Below are 11,868 nucleotides of genomic sequence, written 5' to 3'. Positions count from 1 at the left end.
AGAAAACAAACAACCCTATTAAAAAGTGGGCAAAGGACATGAACAGACACTTCTTAAAAGAAGGCATACATGCCAAAAAGCATATGAAAAAAAGCTCAACATCACTGATCATGAGAGAAATGCAAATCAAATCCACAATGAAATACCATTTCACACCAGTCAGAATGGCTATTCATAAAAAATAAAAAACAAAAAAAAAGATGTTGGCAAGGTTGCAAAGAACAGGTAACACTTATACACTGTTGGTGGGTGTATAAATTAGTTCAATCATTGTGGAAGACAGTGTGGCAATTTCTTAAAGATCTAGAGACAGAAATACCATTTGACCCAGCAATCTCATTAGTGGGTATATACCCAATGGAATAGAAATTGTTCTATTATAAAGACACACACACATGTATGTTCACAGAAGCACTATTTGCAATAGCAAAGACATGGCATCAACGTAAATGTCCATCAATGACAAATTGGATAAAGAAAATGTGGTATACATACACTATGGAATACTATGCAGCCATAAAAAGGAATGAGATCACATTTTTCATGGGAACATGAATGGAGCTGCAGGCTATTATTCTTAGCAAACTAATGCAGGAACAGAAAATAAAATACTGCGTATTCTCACTTTTAAGTGGGAGCTAAATCACTATAACTTATGAACACAAAGAAGGAAACAACAGACACTGGGTTCTACTTGAGGGTGGGGTTTGGAATAGAGAGAGGACCAGAAAGGATAACTATTGGGAACTGAGATTAATACCCGGGTGATGAAATAACCTGTACAACAAACCCCCACGACATGAGTTTACCTCTGTAACAAACCTTCACATGTACTCCCAAACTTAAAAGTTTTTTTAAAGAATGAGAGTGCACAATAAAGAATTTTGACATGGAAAGAACCTTAAAAAATAAAGAATATATAAAATATTAAAAAATTACGTAGGGAATGACACAGAGATGACTTAGAGAGAAACAATTAGCTTTGATAACTTGAAAAACAAAAACACATTAACAAAAGTTTTGTGCAAAAAATGAACTTAATGAAATGTTAGCAGAGCAGCAATAGAATGGGGTTACTGCTGGATGCTAATATTTTTAACAGAAAAGGTGAAGATGGTGGTGACTTTAAGCAGACCAGCATTTACCTGTTGGCAGGTGACTGAGGTGTCACTTTTTGTTCTGTTGTGAACTAGCCACATGACTGGAGGAGTTAACTTTCTTCCTCTGGGAGAAAGGTTGCATATCAGCCTGAAAAAAATGACTGAATAAAAATTACCTGGACACCTGCTGAAAATGCATATGTTCTGGCTCTGGCCCGGAGATTCAGGTTCAGCAGGTCCAGGGTGGTACCTGGGAATCTGTATTTTATTGTCTCCAGGCTGAATCTGATGAGAACACAAGTTTGGGTAAAACAGTAAAAGATGGTTTGCAGGTATTGTAAAATGTTTTGATGGCTAGCAGGGATGTCAGTATAGATAGCTTTAAGCAGGAAAAAGAAAAATATTGTAAAACATCATGTTTTTTAGTTTTTTTCAAGTAATATGACATAAGGTTATAGGGAGAAAAATACCAAAATGAACAATAATTTTCCTGACTAAATAATCAGCCAAAACTCTTTCCCTGAAGCAACCACTATTAAGTTTCTTGTGATTCCTTCCAGAACCACAAGAATATGTCTACATAATATTCTAATATACTACAATGTATAAATAACATATATACACACAAATATACCTGGTCTTTATGTACCTATTCACAATAGAAGGAAACATGCATGGCCATTCCACACCTTTCTTTGGTTTAAAAATTTTCTAGGCAATTGTTAAATGCCAATACACAGAATCTATGTCCTTTCTTTACACAGTTGCATAGCTGGTTTTCTACTATGTGTGAACCACAGTTTATTTGTATAATCACTGTTGACGGGCATTTCAGTGGCTTTCAGTTTTCTGCTGTTACAAAAATACACTGCAATGAGCATCCTTTCTCAGATGCTTTGGTGAACTTTTGCAAGAATGTCCATGGGGCTACTTCTTAGCAGCTGGGTTTATGAAGGTTATGTGCATTTACAAATTTGATGAATATTACCAAATTCCCTGCAGAGAAGTTGCACTTATCTACATTCTCACTGTTGGCATGTGAGAGTGCTCATTCTGCATGCCCTCACCAGCACTGAGTTTCATCAAATTTTAGTATTTTATTTTGTGGTCAAGCAAAAACTCATGTTTTCTTTTTAAATAAATATTTCTCTGTTTTGACACTGCTATTGATTTAAAGGGCTAGAGAGATCTGTACTTTTGCCGCTTCCACTGAAGAATTACGATCTATTTCTTGCTGTTCCCCATCTCCACTGGTTCCTTTCTGAATCCAAGCACCAGAGAAAGAATTCCTTTTCCGCATTCTCTAACTACATTTTTCTTGCTTTCTCACAGACAGATCCAGATTATCCTTTCCTCGTGCTGCTTCTGCATGGTTCCCTCCCTTGTCGGTTGCAGGTCCAATGTCTGGCACCATGGTAGGGCATAGAGGACTGTGAGTTGATGACACTAAGCCTCTGCTCTGGGGCCGCCCCCGGTTCCTTGCAGAGCTCTTTCTTTTGATTGGACCAGGAGATAAAGAGACATCAGTGTAAAAGCCCTGCTGAGCAGCAATCCCATTGCCTTCAGTGGCACCTAATCCACTTGAGCTCTTCCTGGCTCTCTCACGGGTCACTGGCTTTGAGGACGCAGGCTGCTGGGGTGGCTGTGCCTGCTGACAGGCCAGAGACTGCACAGGGACCAGGGAACGAGAGTGGTGGCAGGAAAGAGAAGGGGCCTTGTTGACTCACTTGCTGGGCAGCAAGTGCTTAGTGACAAACAGTAAACAAAGGCAGAGGCAACAGTGCCGGTGGCAGGGAGCTCCATGCACAGACTTGCAAGAGACCCCTGCTCCTTGCTGGAAAGCTGTCCCATGACGAAGGCCTAGACTCGGTCACGGAGACTTTCGGATGCAGTCTTTAACGAAGGACGCAGGTATTTCTTGGCATCATTTACTTTTCTCCTATAAATCTGGGTCAGGGAGAGGGCAAACTTCTTACTGGGTCTGGGTATTGGGAATAAGGAGAACACAGCTGGGCGAGTCCCCGTGTCAGTGCTTTTTGTAGTACTATTTGGAGTGTTAGTTGTTCCAGGCCGCTGGCTGGGTCTGATAAGGCATTGTGTTTGTTTTTTAGCAGTAAAGAATGAGCCCAGAAGAGAAAGCATGGACTTTAGAATCAGACCAACCCTTGTTTGAAACACTGCTTTGCTATTCATCATCTGTGCAAATTCAAACAACTCTTTTAACTTTCCTGAGACTCAGTTTCCTCACCTGTAAAATGGGGATAATAATGCCCCACGTGTTACAATGTTGTGGTTGAGGATTCATGGGGTGACATGTGTAAGGCCCTTAGAACATACTTGGAGCATACAAGTAGCCCATAAATGATGACTGTCACTGTCTTTCAGAAGCAAGTGTTTTGGTTAATGCTTAAAGAGTATCAGTGGTTTAAAGTACGAGGTCTCAGGCTATGTCTAGCTGACTTCCAGAAAACAGTGAAAAAGAAATGATTTACCTAGCTTTATTTGTATGCTTAAAGGAAAGAAAAAACTCAGTTGAGGTTTTCAACAGTTTAAACAACCTTTTTTTAAAAAGCAACAATTGAGTTCAGATTTGAGTTGTGTCTATTTCTCCTGGCTAAATCCTGTGATTTGCTCTAGCTGAATCCAATTGATTCAGCTCTCATAGCTGAAACCAATTAAGTAGTTTTTTCATTCAACAAGAACTTACTTGGTATCTCCTGGGGCTAAGCCAGGTGCTAGATGCTGGGGATGTCTCCCCTAGCCCAGAGGATCTTCCAGATTGTAGGGCACTCGGTGTTGGGGGCAGAATGCTGGACCTGCATGAAAACTGGCAGTGACAGCAAGTGCTGAAATGAAGGTGGCATGGGCTCCTGGAAGAGGTGATGCTGAGCATAGCTTTAATGCTTAGCAGAAACGAGCAGGAGGTGGGAGCAGGGGGAGTGGGAAAGGCATCCCAAGCAGAGAGAAGCACGTGCAAAGGTCCAGTGGCATGAATAAGCAGAGCATACTCTGGGAACAGCAGGCAGTTTGGACTAACTTTAGTAAAGTGGGACTAGGGGAGTCTGATAAGAAAGGAGGCTGCAGAGGTGAACAGGGGAGAGCAAGCAAGGCCTTCTATGGCTCGGAGTTCATTCAGAAGGTCCCAGATAGGCACTGATAGTTTTAATGAAGGATGTGTCATGACTGCATTGAATATTAAGAAGATTAATCTCGTAGCAATATGGGTGTGGGATTGGAGAGGATGAAACCTGGAATGGTGACAGATGGCCTAACCTAAGAAAACAACAGTGGGATGTAGAGAAGGGGAGGCCTCTAAGCTGGTGCTGCCCCCACTGTGAGCAAAAACAAATACACATGCATCTAATACATTCATTGTAAACATTGTAAATTTTACTGATATGAACGATGTATATTGCACAATTTACAAGTAATGAAATATAAAATACTCTCTCTTTCTTTCTTTCTTTTTTTTTTTTTTGAGACTGAGTCTCACTCTGTCTCCCAGACTGGAGTGCAGTGGAGCGATCTTGCCTCATTGCAACCTCCACCTACTAGGTTCAAGCAATTCTCCTGCCTCAGCCTCCCAAGTAGCTGGGACCACAGGCATATGCCACCATACCCGGCTAATTTTGTATTTTTAGTGGAGATGGGGTTTCACCATATTGGCCAGGCTGGTCTCAAACTCCTGATCTTGTGATCTGCCAACCTTGGCCTCCCAAAGTGCTGGTATTACAGGCGTGACCCACTATGCCCAGCCATAAAATACTCTTTATTACAAATTCTATGTAGCCATTTGATTCTCACAGTAAGCATTCATTGATTTTTGCTGAACTCTTGTACCCTTGGTCAGCCTATTTGCAACTGACGAATGAACGTAGTTCCAATATGAACGTCGGTTGATATTTTTGTTCGCATTGACAAGTAAGAAGAAAGTGAAACAATGAAGACGATTGTCTTAACTTCACTCTTCTGTCGATGACCTGAGTGACTGCTGGATCAGATCATAGTTTTTGAATTTGGATGAATATTTTCTCAATTTTTGTGTTATTCGCAATTTAACAACTATGGACATGACACACTTTTAGGTTTAATCTGCATGAACATTTTCTCCATCACTTTCTTAGTTTTCTTAGGGAATGAAAAAACAGCAAACCAAGCCCTAATTTGTAGCTTTTGCCAATTTCTGTGGTGTAAATACCACCACCATGGCCAATCACAAGCTCCCAATGTGATACAGCTGAACACAAAGGTGGAAGAGCTGTGCACCAGCACACCATTACATGGCATTTCCATTATAGAAATGTATTTCATTTAAATAAGCTCCAAAGCACAAACAACAGTAAAATGCAGTAAAATAATTTGGAAATGGTGAGTTTTGAGTATATTGTTAATAATAACTTATTTAACTGGAGGTTTTTATAATACTTTTGTAATGGCTGTGTTTAACAACCAGCTTACAAAATTTCTGAAAATTAAACAGCTGGCTCTCACGGGCCAGTAGGAGCATTCTTCAGCATGTCACAGAATCCAAGAGAGGTTTAAGGAGCAGAATAGTGATGAGAAAATGACTCACGGGTGCTAATGAAGTGGGTACTTCCTTCTTTCTGGGGATGAAGCCGTTACTCACCAAATGTTAAACTCGTTGAAACGAACACCATGAAAAGATGACTATGAATTCAACTGCTAAGGAGTAGCAAGAGCTGGGGTGTGCAGCCCAGGACAATGGTACCTGTAGCTCCGTTGGTGAAGTCATTTCGGCTCTGAAGCCCTAGTTTTGTTGGCTTGTCTCTAGCCTCTTACCTGTCCTCTCCATATACTCAGTGTTCATGATATGAATATCTAGGATTTATGGAGAAACTACCATGTGCCAGACACAATAACTCATGGAACAGACAAGCAGAGAAGAAGTACCTTGCCCAGAGTGAGGTGGGATCAATCCAGCTCTGACCTCGGAGCCCGCTCTTCCAGCCACTATGCTTTTCTATTCCCATTCCTCTCCTGAATCTTATAGGCCCTGAGATGTCAGTGTTTTTAGCTGCTTTCCTGGCAGAGGTCTACTTTTGAGGCTGACTCCTAAACCCAGACTTCTTTTCACCCTTTGTTGCGAAACTGACCTGGCAGTTTCTATTGTTAACTAATCTTTTTTTTTCTTTTCTTTTCTTGCCTTGGCTGTAAGCCTCCTTATTCCTGTATTTCCTTGAGCTATCATAGCCTAACATTGTTGGAAATAGAGTAGGTAGTGAAGGGAGGCAGGAAGGAGACGTGTAGGATGGTGCTCAGGAACCAGTTCCAGGAGGGCTGGTGCCAGGCGGGAGGCAGATCAAGGCTGAGTTGTCAGAACTCACTCTTCCATAGATGCAAGATGGGCAAAAGTGTCTGCCTCCATAGGAAATATGTTGCACATTTTTAAAAAGTACCACATAAGAATTTCTTTTATGTCTTCTATCAGTGTCAGTTTTGTATGATGCCAGTCCACAGAGTGCAGGCAGCTCCTGAAGTCCTTACCTGTTAATTTATTGAGTCATTCAGTCAGTGGGGGAAGAAGGAGCTCCAGCCATGAGTGTCCCCACAGAGCCTGCAGAAGGACAGGAGGTGCATCTAAGGCTGGAAAAAGGCCATCCAGGTAAGGGGAAGCGGCTGGAGCTCAGTCTGAAGAGGCGGGCTGGAGGTCCTGTAAACCTTGCTCAGGATCTGAGCTGATCCTTTGGAGAACGGAAAGTGGCTGTGGCCGAAGGTTTTCATGAGGTGTGACATGGTCAGATTTGTGTTTTAGGAAGAGGACTCTGCAAGACAGAGAATGGATCAGGGCAGGGGCAAGCTATGGTTGGTGGAAACCATTTGTTATGATTTGCATTTCAGTGGTCATTCAGGGGAGGGTGCCGGTGGCTTAGACCAGGTCTGGGGCTGGAGAGAAACCGTGAATTTTAGAGAGATTGTGGAGATGGTGATTAAAGTGATGGGGAGTTTAGGGGTGGAATGGACACAAGAATGCTGTCCAAAGGTTTGGCTTGAGGGGTTAGGTGGTGGAAATGTCATTTGCTGTATTCAAATAAGAGAGGTTGAAGGAGGAGAAGGTGGAGAGAAGGTGAAATCAGTTATGTGCATCCAAGGGGGTTGTTTAAATGACATGCTGGGACCACCAAGCAGGGACTCAAGAAACGGGTCCGAGCTTAAGACATGGCTGTGGAGGGAATGGACTGACTGTTGGTAAATTTGGAGCATGTAGAGTGAACTGGGGGGGCAGGGCAGAGAGAAACCCAAGAACCACTGACATTTGGCATTGCCTTTATTCACTGTTACAAACAATGCATGGCAAATATCTCTGAATATACATCTTTGTCAATTATGTACTTGGTGTCAATTCCCAGAAGAGGAAGACCCTGATGGCAGGAATGGACATCCCTTGGCTCTTTATACAGATTACCACACTGCGTTACCAATCAACTGTCCCAAATTGGCCACATGTAAGGTCTCTGAGAGGAACGGTTTCATTGCCACCGCATGGGCACTGAGCACTCCTCATCGAAGCCCACTTGAGCAGTGAAAATGGGCCTCATCACTGCTGCTTCCACTGGCAGCTCCTTGGATTACAGGCAGGAGTGGACAATTTTCCATATTCTTTAATAAGGAATCACAGTTTGTTTTATGACTTTTCTTAGTCTCACTTTCTCAATTAACTACTGCTGCTGGGCTCATAAAATTTTTCTCTCTTTTTCTTTGCACAGAATAGTTACTTTTGGTTTGATCTTCATCTCTTATCCCAGATGGCTGTATAGCTCTTTGTAGATATCACTGTGGGAAGCAGCTTTCTGACTCAGGGCCTGAGGAAGGGTATGTGCTAAATGAAGCCCAGGGGAAGAGCTTGAGATGGGAGTCTCCTCCCTGAAAGCACTCGGAGTGGGATGCTGGGCAATGCCTCTGCCCGCCCCACCTTGGCTATCTCCCATTTCTTATCTATGCTACGGCAGATCTGTCCGTTAAGTGTGAGACACACAGTTAAGGAACCCCTCTTTTTAACTACTATTTTTAATGGTCTGCTCTGGATAGATTAATTCGATTGAATGAAACTGCTTCAACTCCAGAGGAAAACTTTTAAGCAGAGCATTCACCTAGTGGGATTTGTGTCAGGGTGAGCCACTTCTCAACTTGCATTCGGCTGGGAACCCAATGACGGCCCGGTCCTGCCTGAGTCCCATCAGCTAGAAGTTTATCCTTCAATCATCACAGCAGGAGGAGAGAAGGCTAGTCTCTCCGTGAAGGGGGACCTCTCAAGTCTGTCTGGCTCCTGAACCCCCCTGAAGGCTGCATTTCAGTGACCCTGGCCACTCTTGTACCAGGTACCACCTGCCCCACCAGCAACATCCACATGCAGCACGTCTCTGTGCGTCCTGTTTCCTGTATGCTTTGAATGTTCCCTAGGAGGCACAGAATCGGCATTGCTGGGACTTGTGTTCTCAATTTTGATAGATGACTCTAAAATATCTATACCAATTTAATTTCCATATTAATGGGGGTTATGAGAGGGCCTGGTCTGCAGCCCCCACCTTGCTAATATTGAATATTTAAATTTTTGACCCTCTGATAAATTCTCATTGCTGTTTCGTTTTCCCTGATTTACTAGAAACACATAGCAAATCGTTTCAAGTATTTATTGAGTAGTTGTATTTTTTCACCTGGTTATTTCTTAACTTTTAAATTAAAGAGTTTTCTTTTTTTCTAATTGATGAGTAAATAGTAATCCTTTTGCTATTGTATATATTTTCTCCTAGTCTGTTGCATATTTTCTTTTACATTTTATTTTCATATATGGTTGGATAAGAAATTGCAAAAAGTTGCAAAGAGCACAGAGAAATTCCTATACTCTTTCCCCAGCAGCCCCCAGTGATTATATATTACCCTACTACAGCACAGTGGCAAACCCAGACATTTGACATTGGTACAATACGTGTATAAACTACTATGCCATTATAACACATGTGTGAATTTATCAATCACGTTGTAAAACTATTCTGTCGCCACAAAGATCTCCCCTGAGCTCCCTGCCACTCTGTGCCTACTGTCTCTGCAATCAGTCTCACAATATGTGGCCTTTTGAGACTGGCTTTTCTCACTCAGCCTAATGCCTTGAGATCTATCCAAGCTGTTGCATGTATCGATAATTTGCTTTTTATTGCTGAGTAGTATTCCACGGTATGAACATGCTACAATCTGTTTAACCATTCACCAGATGAAGGACATTTTGATTGTTAGCAGTTTTTGGCTATCACAAGTAAAGCTGCTATTACAAATAACACACGTTCACATGCAGATTTCTGTGTGGATATTCGTTTTTGTGTCTCTGGGATAAGGGCACAGAAGCACAATTCTCAGTTGTATAGTAAGGGTATGTTCAATTTTTCTCTTTTTTAAAAGAAACCGACAAACTTTTTTCTAAAGTGGCTGTACCACTTACATTTCCACCAGCAACTTAGGAGAGATCCAGTTTCTCTGCATCCCCATAAGCATTTGGTATTGTCACTTTGCTTTTTTTTTTTTTTCCTGTCATATAGGTGGGCAGGAATCCCATTATAGACTTCATTTGCCTTCCCCTTATGGCTGGTGATGTTGAACATCTTGTCAAATGCTTATCTGCCATGTGTATATCTTCAGTGAAATGTCTTTCCATGCCATTTGCTCATTTTTCTAATTGGATTGTTTGCTTTCTGCTGTTAAGTTTTGAAACTTCTATAGACATCCTACATGTAAGCACTCCACATTAAGCACGGCACCTAAATCTACTTTCTGCCTCTATGGATTTGTTTATTCTGGATATTTAATATAAATGGAATTATACAACATGTAGGCTTTTACATATGGCTTCTTTTAATGTGTTCAAGGTCTGGGCATGCTATAGCATGTATCAGTACTTGATTCCTTTTTACGGTTGAGTAATATTCCATTATATGAATGGACCACATTGTATTTATCCATTCATTCCCTGATTGACACTGAATTGTTTCCACTTTTTGGTTATAAATAATGTTGCTATGAACATTCACATATATTATTTGCAGAAATATCTGTTTGAGTCCTTTGTCCATTTTGAAATTGGATTTTGTGTTTTTGTTACTGAATTGTAAGAGTTCTTTATATATTCTAGCTCCTAAACCCTTATCAGATTGATGATTTGCCAACATTTTCTGCCATTCTGCGGATTGTCTTTTCACTTTCTTGATAATGCCCTTTGATGCAGAAATGCCTTTTGATGTCTGTTGTCCAATTGGGTCATTTCTCTTGTTCTCTTCTCAATTCGTGGATTGTCTACTCAGTCTTCTCCATTCTGCTGTTGAGCCCACCCATAGTGTTTCTAATGTTGGTATTGTATTTTTCAGTTCTAAAATTTCTATTTGGTTCTTTACATTTCTTTGTTGAGCCTTTCTTCATTTGTTTTAACTGTGCTTGTCATTGCTCATGAAAATCCTGGCAGATCATTCTAACATCTGTGTCATCTTAGCACTGGCTTCTGTTGTCTTTTTTCACTCAAGTTGAGATTTTACTGGTTCTCAATATGAATAATAGCGATTGGATCCAAGATGTTTGGGTACTATGATATGAAAATCTGGGCCTCACTTACAGCTGCATTTTTAGCAGATGTTCCCTGATACTCTATTGACAGAAGTACTCTGCCTCATTACTTCCAGGTAAAAATGGAAGTCTAGACCCCACGTTGAGGGCATCTTATTATTGCTACTAAGGGGTGACTGTTCTGGCTCCCCTCTAGTACTCTGCTGATACCACCCTTGCTAGGAGGGTCGGGGGCACCTTATTATTGCTCCTCATACGACACTTCAGGGGGTGCCCTGTTACCACTGCACAGTGGTGAATGTCCTGACCTCTACTACACCTTCCCTGGCACCACCAGTGGTGCTAGGATAATGGCTAGCCACATGCAGAAGATTAAAACGAGACTACGTCCTTAAACAAGTATACAAAAATCAATTCAAAATGGGTTGAAAACAAAGGGCGCCTTGTTATCACCAGCTAAAGGTGGAAGTCTAGGAGGTGATGCAAGTCACCACTAGGTGGGAATGAGAACTTCGGCTCCCACCTGGTCTTCTTTGAAATGACTGTGTGGACTAGATGACTATGCCTCAGAGCTGGATGAGTGTAAAGTCTGGGCTCTCCTCTAGGCCCTTGCTGACTATTTGTTGAAAAGGCTATCTCAAGACTAATTGCTTTTGCTCCTTTGTCAAAGATCAGTTAAATGTATATGTTTGATTCTATTTTTTGGCTCTCTGTTTTGTTCCTTTAATCCATTTGTGTATTCTTTCACCAACATCACATTCTCTAGATTAATATACTTTATAGTAACTCTTTTTTTAAATTGAAGAATGCATGTTAGAAGTTTTTATTTTTTATTTTACTTTTTAAACCTTTATTTTAGGTCTGGGGTACATGTGCATGTTTCTTATGTGGGTAATCTTGTGTCACCAGGGTTTGTTGTACAGATTATTTTGTCACCACAGTGCTAAGCCTAGGACACAATAGTTATTTTTTCATGCTCCTCTTCCTTCTCCCAGTCTTCATCCTCAAGTAGGACCCAGTGTCTGTTCTTCCTCTCTTTGTGTCCATATGTTCTCATCATTGAGCTCCCACTTATAAGTGAGAACATGTGGTATTCGATTTTTTGTTAGTGTGTTAGTTTTCTAAGGATAATGGCCTCCTACTCCAACCATGTTCCTGCAAAGAACATGATCTCATTCTTTCTTGTGGCTGCATAGTATTACAT

General features: G+C 41.3%; 1 protein-coding gene across 7 annotated transcripts in view; it reads left to right on the top strand.

Annotated features, from left to right (window-relative positions):
- Positions 1-2,655: 2,655 nt before the first annotated feature.
- Positions 2,656-11,868, top strand: part of FRMPD2 (FERM and PDZ domain containing 2) — a 125,614-nt gene continuing 116,401 nt past the window's right edge. For all 7 annotated transcript variants that reach the window (XM_032266888.1, XM_032266887.1, XM_032266891.1 and 4 more), the window contains exon 1: positions 2,656-3,011. In XM_032266888.1, the coding sequence (XP_032122779.1) occupies positions 2,987-3,011 (25 nt within the window). In that variant the 5' untranslated portion in view covers positions 2,656-2,986. The remainder of the gene's footprint in view (positions 3,012-11,868) is intronic.

This window comes from Sapajus apella, unplaced genomic scaffold (genome assembly GCF_009761245.1).
Source record: "Sapajus apella isolate SASKATOON/1434 unplaced genomic scaffold, GSC_monkey_1.0 scaffold161, whole genome shotgun sequence".
NCBI lineage: Eukaryota > Metazoa > Chordata > Mammalia > Primates > Cebidae > Sapajus > Sapajus apella.
This window is presented reverse-complemented; position numbering and strand designations above follow the sequence as displayed.